General features: G+C 51.1%; 1 protein-coding gene across 1 annotated transcript in view; it reads left to right on the top strand.

Annotated features, from left to right (window-relative positions):
• The window catches only part of GARNL3 (GTPase activating Rap/RanGAP domain like 3), a 141,549-nt gene extending 124,156 nt beyond the window's left edge, over positions 1-17,393 (top strand). Inside the window, exons 21-28 of the mRNA XM_029921076.1 lie at positions 1,744-1,937; positions 2,597-2,663; positions 8,563-8,670; positions 10,831-10,949; positions 12,527-12,665; positions 13,448-13,663; positions 15,341-15,467; positions 16,929-17,393. Coding sequence (XP_029776936.1) covers positions 1,744-1,937; positions 2,597-2,663; positions 8,563-8,670; positions 10,831-10,949; positions 12,527-12,665; positions 13,448-13,663; positions 15,341-15,467; positions 16,929-17,106 — 1,148 coding nt within the window. The 3' untranslated portion in view covers positions 17,107-17,393. The remainder of the gene's footprint in view (positions 1-1,743; positions 1,938-2,596; positions 2,664-8,562; positions 8,671-10,830; positions 10,950-12,526; positions 12,666-13,447; positions 13,664-15,340; positions 15,468-16,928) is intronic.
• The last annotated feature ends 555 nt before the right edge of the window (positions 17,394-17,948 follow it).

Raw genomic sequence — 17,948 nt, 5'->3', positions numbered from 1 at the left:
AAAGAAGATGAAGAGTGTGTCTTCTGACCTCGCGATGCCATCATTGGATGTCTTTCTTTTTTAATAAATTATTTTAATGTTCATTTGTTTGAGAGAGAGAGAGAGACAGAATGTGAGCAGGGGAGGGGTGGGGCAGGGGAGGGAGAGAGAAACAGAATCAGAAGGCTCCAGGCTTTGTGCTGATGTGGGGCTCAAACCCATGAACCATGAGATCGTGACCTGAGCCAAAGTCAGACACTTACCTCTCTCCCTCTCGCTCTCTCTCTCTCTCTCTCTCTCTCAAAAATAAATAAAACATTTTAAAAAAAGAAAAAGCTGCTGACGCCTCCCTCCCAGCCCCAGAGATATTGCCGGGCTCTGGCGCGGCGGAGGCTTTGGAATATTTTAATTGATCCGGAGGTGCCTCTAATGTTCAGCCACATCTGGGAACCATTGGGATATACTGCTTCTCCCCCTGCCCCCCACCCCCGGCTATACTGCCTGGACAGCTTTAAAGTGACCCCACCCCAGGCCAATTAAATCAGAATTTCTGGGTGTGTGGTGTGTGGGAATCAGCACACTTTCAGTCTTATGGTAAGTCTTGCCAGGTGAGGCCAGTATAGACCTAGGCGAACCAGTCTGGCCTGAAACCCTTCCTAATTTAAACCTGGGAGAGCTGCTCCTCCTTCCCAGCAACTGGGAACCGTAATCTCTTCCAGCTTCTGAGGATGGAGGGCCCAATTTGGCTTGAAAAGTTCTTGCCCTACTGCTTTTCAAGAACTCGGTGTGGCCAGCCAAGGGAGTAAGGAAAGTCATGGCCTGGCGGGTCTTTGTTCAGTCGGTCTCTTCCCCGACCACTAGTTTCCAAAGACTTCACATGCTTTTTCTGCCGATAATTACTGTTTACTTCTATTTAATACCCTGAGAATTCATTAGAGTGTGGATTTTCTTTCCTCTTAAGATTCCCCTTAAGGCCCAGGAAAAATCAGGTTAAAGGCAGTTTTCTTGGGTGACCCCTGTACTTCGTTTCTCTGAAAGCCAGCAGGAATAATTCTAAAATATTCTGTCTTGTCTTCGATATGCTTTTAAAAACTGAGTCACTGATTTTTTCCCCTAAGAGAAAATCTTTAAAAAAAATACAGTGAAATAAAAATGCAAAGCCTTCCCTGGATCTAAGTGGGCCAGTGTGCACTTTCCATCCCCTGGCCGACCCCCAGCTGCTGACGGTTGGCTAAGCAGACATGGATGCTCAGACACAGCAACTCACCTTTGCAAGGAATTTACTGTCTAATTGGAAAAATAAGCCCTAGAGAAATGCCCAAGGTAACAAAGTGTTTCCCATAGCCAGTCAGGAATCTTTGGGGTCAGGAACATGAAAGAAAGACTTAGCAATGTGAGCCAGGAGCTCTGAGGAGACGGTGTGCCTGAGGTAGGAGAATTGGGGGTTTTAAGCTCAGAATGAAGGGTGAAACTTCTAAATGAGGGAAGGACCTAGACGCAGAAGAAGAATCTGAGGGAAGAGACACCGCCTGTTAGGGGCTGTGGGGAGCTGGGCAGAGGTGCACTTGGCCAGAGGTCATCAGTCTGGGGGAGAAGGAAATCCTTGTCGAGCCCAGAGAGTACGGACCCTGATCATGTGGCAGGCCAGACTACAGGGTGAGGACAAGTGAGGGAGTAAAAGGAGCCGGACACGTGTAGAGGGCCAGGGTTTGAAACTCCAGAGGGACCTAGGACATCACCAGACTGAATGTCTTCTTAAACCAGACACCGAGGGCCTGGGGGAGGAGCTGGCCCAGATCTCAGAAGTGGGACTTCTGGCGCCCGTTCTCCTGTGTCGCACTGCCTCCCTCCGAGCGCAGGAGAGCCAGAGAATAGAAGCGGAGACCCGCCACTATGGTTTCCAGATTGTGACCCCCTCCACGACCGAGGCAGGGAAAGCCCAGCGCAAGTGCAGAGCGGTGCGGTGGCGAAGGGCCAGAGACCAGGTTCAAACCCTGGCTGTGGCCTTAACTCACTGACTTCACCTCTCTGAGCCTCATCTCTTTCTTATTAATAAGTTTATTTATTTATTTTGAGAGAGAGTGCGCACGCAAGCAGGGGAGGGGCAGAGAGAGGGAGACAGAGAATCCCAAGCAGGCTCCACACTGTCAGCACAGAGCCCGATGCAGGGCTCAATCTCACAAATTGTAAGATCGTGACCTGAGCCGAAGTCAAGAGTCAGACACTCAACCGACAGCCTCACTTCCTTCATCTGTAAAGTAGGAATAATACCGCATACTCCCCGGGGTTGAAGTGCAAGTGATCTGAATCACCCCTGCAAGGAAGCTTTGGGAAGCAGAGCACACTACCTCAATAGGAGCTCTGTTAACAGAGAGAGAGAGAGAGAGCTCACCCTCCAGCCCCCGAAAGCTTCTTGAAGGGTAGAAAAGACAGTGACAAAGTCCCAGTGGAGAAAGGAAGGCGAGGCAGTTCTGTGTATTGCAGTCATGGCCACCCGGGGTGGAAGGGATCCCACAGAGCCTGAGTCTACAGAAAGCGAAGGGACCCCGCTAAACCCTTGAACTTGAGAAAGTCTTTTAACATGCCATTTCCACCACCACTGCCGTTCCCACTGCAGGTTAATTTTGTGGCAGCTATCGATGTGTACGAAGACGGAGAGGCCGGGCTGCTTTTGTGTTACAACTGTAAGTTGCTAAAATTAACTGGTCTTTTTCTGGGCAATTGAAAGGGACCCGACCAGAGATTGACCTGACATAGTGTTCCCGTGACCTTAATTGCACTCCAGGGAGCGTCTAAAAATTTCAATTACGACCTGGCTCTCCCAGACCTCCTGGTGAGATGGTTCAAGGGCGCAGTCTCCAGGATGTGGGGTGGTGACGTGGCTTCCACTTAGGGGGCCCTTACTGTGTGCCGTGCTCAGTACCCTCCAGGGGTTGTTCGCTTAAATCTCAGGGACCGTTATTACCTGTATTTGGAGATGAGGCACCTGAGGCCTGGAAAGGTGACCTGCCTTTCTCAAGATCATGCGGCTGCAGGACAGCAGGCCCAGGGCTCACATTTGGGGCCCTCCTGAGTCCAGTGCCCCAAATTTTAGTCACAGTCACTATTCTACTCTTTGCTGTTTCCTGGGTGTTAGCAAAGTCAGCCTTGGTCTGGTGTATCTGGCCTCCCATCGGGGCTGGTTTGGGGCAGGCCATCAAAGAGCGTCTGTAAGGTTTTTTAGCATTTCAAAAGCTAATATTAAACTACAGTCAAAAGGATCTTTTTAAGGCTAAAAGTAGTAAGAGATTTTCCTGGATCAGCCTGCCCAGTCTAACCAAAACAATAAAACATACTTTTTCAGCCTATAATTGTAGGGATTTAGAGTAGTGACTTTATCGGCCTACGTGGGGCCAATACTTCGATTAATCTTTGATCAATAAGTTTGGGAGAGCTAATTACCAGCAGAGAAATCTGAGTGCACAATGTGAGATTTGACAGCCCACGTGACGCAAGGGCCGACAATGGCCACCTCCAGCGTGGTGTCTGGACCCCGAGCTGGCATCAGGCTGCCCCTGCTGCCCTGTGTCCCCGTGACAGGGCCCAGCAGAACAGGGGGACACGTGTCTCAAGTCCCTTCTAGAAGATCTCTTTATCTGTTTCTTTAATCGCTTTAGAGTGTACCCTTTTCCATTTATTGAAATATCTGTGAGAAATTTGTGGCCGAATGCTTCACATACTGATGTCGATTTTCTTTTTTCTTTTAACTGCTTGCAAGGATGGGAAGGATTTTAGGTGGGAGGGAAGATAAGAACAGAAAGCCAGAGCAGGTTAGCAGAATAGGATGCTTAGTCCCGAAATGAAAAGGGAGCACGGAAACAAAGGCGGATGGACATCCTCTCTGTACCAAACTTGAAGTTCATTGCCGGGAGCAGGCAGGGCTCCCCTGGGCGGGGTGGCCCAGTGCTGTGCCACGTGTGGCTCAAGCGGCCTCTCCGGGTCACAGAGCCCCACGGGAGTTCGTTTCCCCGGGCTTTGGAGACCCCCTGGCTTCAGTGTGTGTCTGTCTTCCGAGATCCACCGAGCTGTCAGAAGGTAAGCTCTGTGTCTGGAGATGCCACTTGGGTCCAGGCCACGACAACCCCAGGGATGTCCGGACCTGCTCCCTCTTCCCAACACAGTGCCACTCCCTTCTGCTTCTCTGGCTCGGGAATCTGGCTTTCATTTTCCATCTCCCGCCTTCTCCCAGCAGGCTGCCGGGTCCCTGGTGATCAACCCCAGAGGACCAGTTGGTTCCCCCCCCCACCCCCGGTCACCCAGGCCACTTCTGTAACCCACTCCCACACACATGGTGCACGGCGCGTTTGCTTGTTTCATCCCGCCGCCTGCTGCCTGTGCAGTGAAGGCCCCCTACAGTGTTTGCAGCTGATTTTTCTCAGCTCCCTTTCTGCTAAAAAACAAAACAAAGTAAAAAATCGCTTTTATCAATTCAGAGTTTTATATAAAGAGACTTTTATCTCAGATATGTTAAAGATGAAAATATTGTGTAAAGAAATCGCAACTTCCAGTCATATGTTCTTTGAGCAAAACTATATGCAAGATAAATTTCGGGGGGACAAAGTAGAAATAGTTCAACAGATGGATCATCTTATTTTCTTGCAATTAATTTCTATCTTGAATATCAGAGTCAGTCGTTACTTTAAAAAAAAGGAAGACTTGGCTGTGACCTTAGCATGCAGTAATGATTCGCATTCAACGCAAATGATAAATTTTGCGATGAAAGGTGAACTCTGTTTGCTGATGGTGTTTTAAAGATAATCGCACAAGGGAACCAGAAAGGCCCATGTAAGTGCTGTTCTCAGCGTGAGCCCGTCTAGCCCACCTCTGATGACTGCCGTGAAGATTAACGGGATTTCACCGGTAAAGCCCACGACCCATTGCCGGGCACAGCAAGATTTTCTTTTTCCTCCTTTTAATTCCAGATTCATCAGAGCATGAGTCAGAATCCAGTTCGTTTTGTAACCTCCATAGACTTTTCTACATGCAGAAAGGGACTTCAGATAAATTTTTTTTAAACTAGAAATAGTATCTGTCACCTGCTCCCTCCGCCCGCCAGGAGTGAAGGTCAAGGACTCCTAGCTGCTTCCTGTGACGTTTTTTAGATTCCTGCCCCTCACCCCAGCCCCCCATCCAGGCCATCCTTTTTAATCCACAACAGATGACCTTCTCTGTGCCAAGGCACAAGTTAGATTCTAGACTCCGGCAGTGAAAGGCGCCGCCAGGGACCACAGTGATCTCGCAGTTCAGGGGAGACTGAGGCATGGGGGCCAGCACCCTGAGTGTGAACGTGCTTCACAGCTCTGGGCCTCTAGAGACATGCTTTGCTTACTTTTCTAAATCATTTCAGTCTGGTCTGGAGCGGCCCCCACCCCCCACCCCGTCCACCGGTACAGAAACCACCAGAACTGGTTATGGGGAGGGAGGGCCCGCTACTTCTCTGGGGTCACACTGGGGTCTCTGGGGCTTATTCAGTTGGAAGGGGAGGGGAGGGACCCCTGAACTGCAGCCTGGGGCACCTCACCCATGCCTGTGTGACCGTTTCTCAGGCCTGCAGCTCCACTGAGGGACAGGCTGAGCCCCCGAGGCACGTTTACACCACTCTCCGCCGTCCAGGCGTGCTCTGTGCTCCGCCAGCTCCAGTGTCCTCCAGCCCAGACCCTCTCACACCCACTAGCAGTTTGCTGTCCCCTGCCGAGAGTTGGGGCGGGACTAGGAGGTGGACAGGAGGTGTGTGTAAGGGACTGGGCCTTGAGGGACACATCTCTGATCTGTCCTCCCTGAGTGGGGACAGGAGAGGAAGAGCTGTTTCCTCATTCGGCAAATATTTAGTAAGCACCTAATGTGCCTCGGTGTTTCAGCAGTGAGTAAAATATACACAAATCCCTGCCCATCGGAGTGTACGTTTTATGGGAGCGGGAAGACAACAGGACAAGTAAGAAAAATACCTAGTATGTTGAATGGCAGATGCGCTAAGTGGGTGTAACATAAGGAGAGGGGCCAGGGGCCAGCAGATTGGGGAGCGCAGGTCTCCGTTTAAGGAAGGTGCCGAAGGAAGGCCTGTCTGGGAGGGGCACTCGGAGAGAAGACCCTGAGGGAGTCAAGAAAGAGTACGTGTTCCAGGAACATTCTAGTACTTCGATGACTGGTGTGGCCACAACAGTGAATGTAGATGTGAGTGGATGGAAATGATATCTGAAGAGGACCAGATTCAGGGACGGTCTGGGAGCTAAAGGGCCTCTTACTCCGGTGAGCAGCCAGAGATTTTGAGCAGAGGGGCAACAGGATGGGACTTCGGGTGAAAGGACCATGGGCCACTGGGGCCGCAGTGTGGAGGACTTCACGAAGGCTGGGGCCCGCGTTCATGTGAGGAGAGGTGGCAGCGGCTGGCACCAGCACAGGGCAGTGGAGGTGCTGAGATGTGGTCAGACCCCAGACGTATCTGAAATATGAGGACTAAGATCATTTACTTGATGAATCCAATAGGGCATGTGGGGGGAGGAGGGAAGAGAGGCTGCCCTTTGGAACAGGAGCAACTGGAAGAATGGAGAATACCATTTCCTGAAATAAGGGAAACTGAGAAGAGTGAGTTCAGGGGGTAAAGATCAAGAGTTGAGTTTGGACACATCAGTGCCCCTGGGGACTCAGGGGACAGTGCCCAATGGGACACCTTCATTGGGGAGCCATTAGCACAGAGGTGATGCTTATAATCACCAGAAGCAGGGATGTGGGGAGAGAGCATGAGAGGAACCAGCAGACTGGGGAGTAGCTCCAGGGAAGGAAATCTCCAGAAAGGCATCAGGAGAGGAGGAGCCAGTTCCTGAAGCCCGCAGGCCCCGCCCAGCAGCTCCCCCCACCCCTGCCCTGCCACATAACAGGGACAAGGCTCTCGGCTCTCTGGCTCTCCGTTCCAGCCAGGGGTGGCAGTGACTGCTTAAGGGGGTGCAGTTTCCTTTTAGCGTCATCACGAGATTGTAAACTTGGACTGTGGCATTGTACACCTCTGTAAGTTTAGAGAAAAGACATCAAATTGCACACTTAAAATGGATGCCTTTTATGGTATATAAATTATATCTCCATGAACCTGTTTTTTAAAATAATTTTTAAAAATTAAGTTAGAAATAAAAGTGTACAGGTAACACATGATGGGCTTCTGGACTCTTAGACCTTTCCCTCCTGAAGCGAGTCACCGAAAGTAAAACCCACAGACACAAACGGAGATGGTGTATGGGTTTATTTTAGTTCGGCCGAATGGCTTGCCTCCTGAGTGTTGGCAAGTCCCCAGGGGAGAGAGCGCCGCCCTTAGGTCACAGCAAAGCAGAAAAAGTCATCATTGAGGTCACCAATCATACGTTTACAGCATTACCTAGGGCTCAGTCACATTTTGACACACAACCATGAGATTCAGCAGAAACCTATTAATTTTAGAGTTCTTTGTCTCAAGAGAGATTGAAGTGACCAATCATAAGTCCAAAGGGGAGGTGAAGCAAGTGCACAGAAGCGAGAACTTTATGGTTAAAGGGTGGGATTCTGCAACAGTGTCTTAAAAGAACAGGTTAACCTTTAAGTTATAATTTATGGGTTACATCTTAGGACTCCCAGAGCTCAGTTTTCCAACCGTTGATTGTTCAAGCAGAAGGGCTGGAGAGTGAAACAATGGTAATTCTTCATTAGGGTCAGCTTGACCTGAGGAGGGTCTTATAGGACTAAAAGGAGCTTTGGCTTCTGTATGGACCTTCTCACTCTGAGAGGATCTGAGCCCCCTGAGCTTGTGTTTAGAGCTCAGAGCAGGCCCAGAATGGGGCATAATTCTGGTCATGTTCCCTAAGGTGACACCGGCATATGGCTCCAAGTTTTCCTACTAAAAAGGTGGGGGGGGGGGGGCAGTGGCGGGGAGTATCCGGCTCCCACACGTTTTTTTTTTTATGTTTTTATTTTACTTTTGAGAGAGAGAGACAGCTTGAGCAGGGGAAGGTCAGAGAGAGAAGGAGTCACAGGATTTGAAGACAGGCTCCAGGCTCTGAGCTAGCTGTCAGCGCAGAGCCTGACGCAGGGCTCGAACCCACGAACTGTGAGATCATGACCTAAGCCGAAGTCGGATACTTAACTGACTGAGCCGCCCAGGCACCCCCGGCTCCCACACATTTGTCCTGTGGACTGAGGCTCCAAGCATGACCTGCCTTACGGGAGGCCCTCCTCCATCCAGGAACCTTTGGACCAGCCACGTCCCCTCTCCTGGCCTCAATTTTGCCATCTGTAGAATGTGTGTAATCATGGCACCTACTTTCCAAGTATTCAGACTAAATACGCTAACGTTTCTAAAGCTCAGTGCCCGGCACATAGTAAATCCTCCCAAAATGGCAGCCACGAATACCCCTAATGTCATCGCTGTGACTCAGACTGCCCCTGACCCCGCCGCGGCCTGAGAACCTGGCCTCGTGGCAGTGTTATGACCAGCTCTGCTGCTTGCCTATTTTCCGTGTATCTAATTATCCAGCCCTCAGCATTGTCGCTAACAAAAAATGAGTCACTATTGTTTTGTTGCAGATAGTTGCATCTATAAAAAGGTTTGCCCATTTAATGGGGGCTCTTTTTTGGTTCAACCCTGTGCGTCAGATTTCCAGTTCTGTTGGAACCAGGCTCCTTACGCAATTGGTAAGAAAAACTGATCGTTTTGCCCTCCCCCTGTATAGACCCGTGTGATCTGGTCAATCCGGTGTAAGCCAGCTCACTGGCTTGCTGCTAGACCGCCATGAGCTCTGTGAATTTGAGGAGATGAGGAGTGTTCTCTTCCTTTTTAATTGTTTTCCTTCCTGTTCCCCCTTTGGGACTGTTGCCATCCACTGTGCCTCCCAGTTGTGAGCACAGGAGCATTTGAGAGCAATGAAATCCCCATTTCCAGGACTTGGATATCTTTCAGTATCATTTCATTACTGGGCCTCGCTTTCCATTTCCTACAATTCGAGCACGAGACCTCCAGCCGTAGAACACGGACTGGCTTGAAGAAGCCCAAGACGTCCCATGCATTCTTACGTATTTTAAAGCTTGAAAGCCGAGAGTCCCAGGAACTCGGGTCCTTGGCCTGCATGAGCGGTGGTGCTTCCCTTCTGGGATGTGGGACCCACAGCCGGGCGTCTGCCCAGTGAGAGTCAGATCAGGGCCAGGAATGTTCGAGTCAGTGCTGCTTTCCTCCAGGGACAAGGATGTGATGGTAGGCAAACATTCTAGAGTCTTGAGAACAGAGGACCCAATCAAGATACTGGAAGATTTAGTCAGGCTTCCAGTGATGGATGAGATATGGCAAAAAAGAGAGAGAGAAGGAAGGATTGAAAACCGCTTTCAGGTTTTTTGAGCCCCAACACTGGAATCGCTTGAGAGAGCAGGGCATGAGGCGTCGGGGGGTGCGGGGGAGAGGATCTTCTGGGTAGAGCCCCGAAAGGAAGGAGTTCACCAAGGAGAAAGCAAAGAGAGAAGAAGCCAGTGTGAAGGAGCACGGGAGCACAAAGTGGGGACGCCAGAGGTGAGGTCCTGGGACAACCAGGGCAGTTTCAGGGCCTGGAAGTCGGTGTGTCATAAAAAAAAAACATGCCGGAGTCCATCTCCAGCAGGTCCAGGGTTCCCTGAAGGATGGACGGTGTCGGTGAAAGGGAGCGAGCGAGCCTCGGCTTTCTTTCTGCTCACCGGGCAGGCATCTCTGCACTGACCTGAGCGTCAGCTTTATTTATTGAAAAAATGTATGGGGTACAAAACAGAAGTGGCAATTGCCTAAGACAATGATTTCTGATAACAATTTCTTTGGTATGTAAAAATTTCCCAGAATATAGATTGGTAGAAGACTCATGTATAATCTTTACCAATAGAGACTGGAGTAAGTGACTAGATGTTTATCATATGGGGAAGAAAGGGACCTTTAGCATTCAAATACAAGGCGATGTTTTTTAGCAGAGCAAAGGCAAGAGTTAGGTCTTCGTGAACAGGGGTCAATAGCCTGTTTTCCGAGGGGGAGAAAAATAGGTTTTCTCGGGAAATGTACCATTTGCTTCTATAATCATAAAAGAAGAAACTCCTATAACAAGTTTTTTCACAAGGTACAATTCACATATTTTTAGCATAAGAAGGCAAGTCACTCCTGATGTCAGTCAGTCAGGCGCCTTGGGGGTCGGTGCTCAAGCCGAAATTGCGTGGGGGTCGAGTGGGGGTAGACGCCGTCGCCACCTGACGGTGAGAGGCTTTGCAAACCTGCCTGACTTCAGAAATGGCTCCCAGCAAAAAACCACTTCAGAAAGAGGGGCGGAACTTCAACAAATAATTCAACAAACCCGTGGACTCCGAGGTACCTGGGAGGGACAGTGAGGAATAGGACACAGCCCCTGCCCAGGCAGACATGACCGGGCGAGCACGGAGGAGGAGGAGACTAGTGACAGAGCAGAAAGAGCCATTGAAGGCGGGGGTCTGGGCAGAAGAGCAGGTACCGGAGGAGGGGGGTGGGTGCCATGCTATCGTCTGGACAAGGAGGGGGAGTGTCTGTTGGGCCTTGGGCGGGTGAGCCTCTAGGAGACCAGCCTGTAGAGAAGGGGACGGGGAGACACGGAGACCGCGCACGCCTGCTCGAAGCAGAGGCCTGCCAACTAAGGGGAGGCTGCCTCCGGACCGAGGCTCTTGTAGAATCGGGGACATCGTGCCCGGGGAGGCAGGAGAGCAGCAGCCGGGGGATGCGGGAGACGGGAGTTTCTGAGGCAGGGAGGGCGGCGGAGGGCCAGCAGCCCCAGGGCCCCAAGCCAGCGGGCTGGGGGTGACGCTCCCATTGCCTTGCAGTCTGCGCCTTCCCATACCTCCTGGCCTTCACCACTGACTCCATCGAGATCCGCCTGGTGGTGAACGGGAACCTGGTCCACACAGCGGTCGTGCCGCAGCTGCAGCTCGTGGCCTCCAGGGTGAGTCGCTTGTCTGAGGGCCTTGGGGACAACCAGCAGCGGAGCTCCTGGGGACACGGACCCCGGCTCATTGAGTTGGTTAGGCCCCTGCATGCCTGAGCGCCACCGGCAGCAGCGAAAACGCAGGAAACAGACCCGCCGTCGGGTTTTCATGTGGAGCCCCCTCAGGCCTCAGAGCGCCCCTTCTTGGTTTTGTTAGAGTGTCGCTCGGTCCTGGTAGCAGATGGGAAGCTCTCGGCTAAAGAGAGGAATGTGCAGTCAGATGGGGTCGGGTCAGGGGTCCCCCGCTGCCTTGAGGAACAGCCCAAACCTGAAAACGCGCTCAGCATGTCACTGTCTTCCTTCGCTGTTTTCCATCCTCAGCTTGATTTTGTGTCCCATGAAATAGGGCTAATCAACTAATCCACAGCTAGAAACAGAGTTTGAGCAAAACCAAGAGTCACCTGAACAAAGATGACTTTGTAAGGTGCCTTCTGTCGCTGGCACACAGTCCGGGCAGTGTTGTGTCCTAGCCCCTCCCACACAGTCCGCCCTGGCACTGCCAGGCCCTGAGTGCTCTCCCTGCCCAGCCCCTGTGGTGCGTTCTCCACCCTGACATGCATTCTGCGTCCCCTTGTGTGGGTGGGGGGCTCCCTGTCTGTCTGCCTCACCTACTGGGCTGACAGTTCTGCTAGTCAGGGACTGGTGCCAGTGGTGTGCTGGTAAAGGTTTAATTGCCAGCCCTCTGGTGTGTGTGTGTGTGTCTGTATAACTCCAGGTCAGGAAGCCACATGCTATCCTGTATTGCCACCACGCAGGTGCTATTGATGTAAATAACCTCAAGAGCATAGATCATGGCAAATACAGGCAAAGAATTAGGAGAGACTGCAGTTTGACATTGAGTGCCTTCATTTTTCTTTTTGTTAGTTTATTTATTTTGAGAGAGCGCAGGTGTGTACTCAGGGGAGAGGGAGAGAAAGGCTCCCCAGCAGGCTCTGCAGTGTCAGCACAGAGCCCCATACTGGACTGGATCACATAAACCATGAAATCATGACCTGAGCTGAAATCAAGAGTCAGATGCTTAACCGACTGAGGCACCCCAGTACCTTTGATTTTCATGTGATTTACTTACACTTACTAATGGCCTGTGTTTAACTTGCAACCCCCCATAGATTAGCACTCACGGGTCACGTAGAGGCCGGCTCTGGCACACCAGTGCTGTTCTCACGGAAGCCAGCACGCTCCGGGTGTGCACGAGTGACGGAGGAATCCGTGAATGGACGGTCCATTTCCCCATCTGTGCGCAGACCCCACTGAATCCCAAATCCTTCCCGGGTCTGACACAGGCCGGTCTGCGGAAGGCCCGTGGGAAAATAGCCTCTTTTCTGTTGCCATTCAACAAGCAGATGAGGGGAAGTGTGGGGAAACTGAACCCTCAGGGGAGGCCTGGGGTGGCAGGACTTTGGCCCCGGGAGCCCCCTGCCCCGCAGGCCTGAGGACAGCCGAGCCGAGGACGGTCGCGGGCTGAGCCGCGACGACAGGAGGGCCCTGGGCGCAGGGGGCCAGGCAGCTCTGTAATGCTTTCTCTTTTACTCTAGTCGGACATCTACTTCACCGCAGCCGCGGCGGAGCCTGCGGCCTCGTCCGGAGGCAGCTCCAAGGGGGCCAGTGCCCACAGTTCTCCTCAGACACCCCCGGGCCGAGCTGCTCCGCTGTTTCCTTCTTCCCTGGGGGAAGGTGAAGTCCAATTTTTTACTGTCTTATTATTAGATCTTTTTAATCCATTCCGATTTCTCTAGCTCGTTCTCGACTATCGACATCTGGTTACTGCCTAATGAAGTCACTGGTGAACACTATAAAAAATAAAGCACCTTGCGTTCTGAATGCATTGGTTGCATTCCTAAGAAACCCGGTGAGAACAACCCAGAAAGTCCCCTTATGGAAATAACTGTTTCAGTGGGGAGGAGGGAGCCGAGGGCTGGAAGGTCCACCTTGCCACAGCAGAGGTGTTCTTCTTTCGGGGACGTCAACGACATGGTAGATTTTTATAGCCTGAAGGATAGAGCCCCGAGCCCTACCGCACACCCAGCTCTTGCTCCATCTGGCTTTGTTCACGAATCCAGAGGCCTTTGCAGTGGTGACCACTTTGCTCTGAGCACTGCGCTCTTCCCGACCGCTCACCACATCAGTAGTGACCCGCCCTGTCCCTGAGGAGCTCCCGGCTCCCCAGGCTGGGGGCCGTGCCGCTGAGTCTGTCTGCCCTCGCCGGCTGTTCTCTCCTGGGCACGCGGAGCCAGTAGCAGGTGCATTTTAGCCCGCGCACCTGTGAAAACCATGCCCCTGAACACCAGAGCCATCGGCCTCCATCGCTCCGTTGCCCCTAATGAGGCCCGGGAGATGGGCACGCAGCATAACTTCTTCCTTCGTGCTAACTGGGTTGAGGTGCGAGACGTCGCCTTTTTTGCAACTAGTGCAGACTTTCTTAAAGTTCTCATGGTCTTTTCCAAATCCTATTTCAGGTGAAGCTCAGTCCAAAAACCTGTACAAGATCCCACTCAGAAACCTGGTGGGCAGAAGCATCGAACGACCTCTGAAGTCGCCTTTGGTCTCCAAGGCCGTCACCCCGCCCACGTCCATCAGCCTTGGCATCGCGGCCATCCCTGTCACTCACTCCCTGTCCCTGTCCCGCATGGAGATCAAAGAAATAGCGAGCAGGACCCGCAGGGAGCTGCTGGGTAACCGTGTGCCGTTTTTGTGTTTTCACTGTTTGCAAACAGACCAGCTGGTTTCATCTTCAGATATTAATCAGCCTCAAAGAGCAGGAGTTAAAAAAAAAAAAAGAAACGTTCCCTTTAATAAAAGATTTATAAATACATTACAGTGCGGCCACATGGAGGAATCCCGTACACGAGGTGTCAGTCTGCCTTTATTGGTGTGGGAGGCCGCCCAAACCCTGTCAAGGGCAGGAAAGGCAGTTTGCAAGACACTATATTGAGTCTGACACCGTTTTTTAAAATGGAAGTATCTATAGAGATATGATTTTCTAGAACGTGTCTAGAAGGATTTACACTGCATTTCTCAGATAACATACTATATTTCTATATTTAAAGTTTAAATTTATCATGTTTTTTTTTCCTAATTTTTTCAGTGTTTATTTTTGAGAGAGAGAGAGAGAGAGAGAGAGAGAGAGAGAGAGTGAGCGGGGGAGGGGCAGAGAGAGGGAGACACAGAATCCAAAGCAGGCTCCAGGCTCCGAGCTGTCAGCACAGAGCCCGACGCAAGGCTTGAACTCGAGAACCATGAGATCATGACCTGAGCTGAAGTCGGACGCTTAATTGACTGAGCCACCCAGACGCCCCTAAATTTACCATGTTTTTTAAATATTTGTGGCACAGTTCAGTTATTGCTTCTCGAAGCCCATAGACCACGGGGGCAGGTCTGTGGGGACGGCACAGACGTGAGGTGTTTGGTGTGCCCCGCTCTCTTGCTGTTACTGAGAAAGGAACCCAGACCAGAGAAGTGCAAATCACTGCGAGAGGTGAGCAGAGGCCAGACTGCCCTAAACACTTTTGTTCCCAGTTGTGAGAACAAAGTGAGGAAATATGGAAATGACATGCTGAACCAATAGTAACTGGGTTGAACCTTCACTGGGACCTGCATGCCCTACAACTGCAAGGACAGTTAGCACATCCCTACCCTGTGGTCCTGTTTGCTGCCGCGCCAGCCGGGGCAGGGATGCAGGCCGCCTGACATCGGTCAGCTCTAGAAGTGGGGGCCTTCCACTGTGCTTTTAAAGTATGTGTATAGCTTTTTTAACCCACTGTTCCTGCAAAAGCTTGGTCTGCCAGCCGCTGTTTTAGAAACCACTGTGCTTTTCTGAAATTGAGCCTTGGAACTGCAGAATTATAGTTTCCAGGGGTAGGATCATAGATTTTCTCTCCTTTTTTAACCCTTCTGAGTCCCTTTCTCTCTCTCTCTTTCTTTCTTTTATATATATATTCTTTATAATCAGGGGGGAAAAAAAACTTCCACCAACAAGAAAACCAATTACTTTAAAATCTATACTTTAGGGACACCTGGGTGGCTCAGTTGGTTAAGCGTCTGGCTTCAGCTCAGGTCATGATCTCACAGCTGATGGGTTCGAGCCCTGCATCAGGCTCTGTGCTGACAGCTTCAGATTCTGTGTCTCCCTCTCTCTCTGATCCTCCCCTCCTCATGTTGTCTCTCAAAAATAATAAAAAACATTTAAAAAAAATAAAATAAATTAAATCTATACTTTATCATAAAGCCCTTCCTGACTCTATCCCAATAATGGACCAATATCCAACCAAGAAGGAAAAAGGGCGTTTTCTGTCTCCGTGGCGGCCCTGTGGTAATAACCCCCTGAACTGTGCTTCTCTCCTGTAATCCAGGCCTCTCTGACGAAGGCGGACCCAAGTCAGAAGGAGCGCCAAAGCCCAAATCAAAAGCCCGGAAGCAATTAGAAGAAAGCCAAGGAGGCCCCAAGCCAGAGACAGCGAGATCGACTAGCAGCGACAGGTATAGAAGGAGGCCACCCCCAGCCATCCCTGCTCAGGGTGGTGGCCCTCTGGGTCACCACTGCCACGAGGCCCTTTCTGCTGACCGAGGATGCCGGTAGGCAGGCAGGCAGCATCCAGCTCCTCTGTGAGGACCCCCAGGCTGGCCCTGGGAGGGACCCATGCAAATGAGCGTCCTCACAATTCAAATAAAAATATATAATGAAAAAAAATTTTTTTTTGCTCACCGGATAAAAAAATTTTTTAAGCAAAAATTCTCATTACGAGTGACAGAAAAATAGGCCCTCTCCAGGGCTTCTGGTGGGAACAGAAACAGGAACAGCCTTTCTGGATGGTAGCTCGGCATCCCGTGTCAGTGAACAGTTGTTGGGTCCCACTGATTTGTCCCCTGAGAGCCCCTGTGTCCCTCAGGCCATCCTGTGTGCTCCCGAACAGGCAGTCAGGGGGCACACGGCCAGCCTCCATTAACCCATTCAACCCCCTTCTCAGAGCACCTGGCACTGAGCTGGGCACTGGGGACACGAAGATCACTCTTGGGGGATCCACAGGCCCGGAGAGTGGGGAAGTCCAAGAAGAACATTCTAGAAATTACAGCACTCTGGGGTCGCAGGTGATGCAGAAGAATCTGGGGTGCCAGCCGCCCCCCACCTGGGGCAGGGAAGGTCTCAAACAGCAGGAAAGGCTGCGTCAGGTCTCACAGATCCAGGAAGCATCAGCCTCGGGGCCGGAGGGGGGGCAGCACTCACAGATGTTTTCATCTAACAAACTGAGCCCCTAAGTGTGACAAGTCCAACTTTCGTGGACCTCACCTTCTGCTGTGAAACTTGGGTGGGTGGGGAGGGGTCAAGAGGCTACTCTGAGGAAGCAGTGTTGAGCCAAGCTTTGACTGAATTAGAAGGAATGAGGGGAACAGCAGGGGCAAAGGCCCTGAGACAGACACAGCATGGCCTCCTCAGTGGCCCGAGTCTCAGCCAGGGGCTTTTATAGGCCAAATGAGTCCTTGCTGAATTGAACAAACTCACTGACTTTGGTCAAATTGGTTTTGCTGCTATCAAGAGGGGATGAGGGTGGGGAGGAGGCAGGGGTCAGCAGGGCCAGATCCGTGGTCTCTGGTCCTATGGGTAGAACTCTGAGCCTTGTCAGCAGGCCATGGGGAGCCCAGGAGGGGTTTAGGCAGAGAGTGGCAGTATCCAGATTTACCCTTTAGAAAGGTAAAGAAAGCCTCACAAACACCTGTGTGTCACCACTGGCCTTTAAAACTCCCAGAAGCCCATGAGGTAGGGTCGGCTCACTGCAGACCCCAACCTCTGTGGGGGTGACTCCTGCATGTCCCAGCTTCCCCCGTAATGGGGGATGGGGGGAGACAGGCTTAGGAGCTCCAAGGAGCAGGAAACTGCCTGACTAAGGAGGCCCAGGTCTCTGGTGCTCTCCAGGGATCCTTTATGTGACTTTTCCCTTCTAGAATCACATCAGCCTCCTTGGAAAGTCCTTCTGCCTCAGAAGCCAACCCCGAGGGGCGCTACTACTCGACGGGCCCCGAGCAGGACCCTGTGGCGGACAGAGAAGGCAGCCCCGTGTGGGGCAGGAGCCCCTTCCAGCTCACAGCTTCCTCGGATGAAGACATTATCGACCTGAAGTAATGGGTCGGGATCGAGTTTGCCATCTTTAATTTTCTTACAGAGGTTTATACTCTTTAACCAGTTCTGACAGCGTTTCTCGACCAAACGTGGCTTTTAGCCCACCCTGATCTACTGGACCAAACCTTCTGCAACACCTGCCGGTTTGTGTCCCTCCAATGTCCGGTGCCATCTCTCTTGACCTTTGTTTCTTTCTGTTCGGGAACCATCAGTCCCCTTGTAATAAAGGTGGTAGATTTCATTGAGGTTTTAGATCAAAACTTTGAATAAATCAAAAATATTCATTCTTATGTACTGCAACCTTCTCTTATATTTATATACTTAGATGGAAAAGTTATTTTTTCATTACGGTTTTGATTTATGTCACATACTGTGTTTCTTTTATAAAGAAAAGCCATTGCTTTTAAAACCTATTATAAATAAGTTTTCTTTCTGCACCTCTGGCCCCTGTTGCTGTTTCGGGTCACAGTGATTGGAACCAGCTTCGTCCCCACCGGAAGACTTTTGAGAAAGGCTCAATGGTTAGTTCTTAGAAGCTCCTGCTTCCTCCTTGTGGCTCACAAAGAATAACAAGGGATAGGAGCTTGTTATGAGTCTTGAGATGATTTTGTTTGGTATCGTTGTTGCTCTGAAATCATGGAGCTGGGCAACAGTCACTCCCGGTCATCAAAATTATTCTCAGCTTCCCTCCTCGTGTTCAGGTCTTGCTTTGCGCCTTCCCGTGACCCAAGTGATCATCCTCCCTCTTGTTCTTCCCTGCCTTCTGTTGCTCCCTCCTCAAAGTGAGAAGAAAATGCAGGCTTGACCAAGAGCAAATGAAACCGTGAAACATCAGCCTCTAGCCC

Source organism: Suricata suricatta, chromosome 13 (assembly GCF_006229205.1).
Source record: "Suricata suricatta isolate VVHF042 chromosome 13, meerkat_22Aug2017_6uvM2_HiC, whole genome shotgun sequence".
NCBI classification, from domain to species: Eukaryota; Metazoa; Chordata; class Mammalia; order Carnivora; family Herpestidae; genus Suricata; species Suricata suricatta.
The sequence above is the reverse complement of the archived record's forward strand: the minus strand, read 5'-3'. Positions and strand labels throughout refer to the sequence as shown.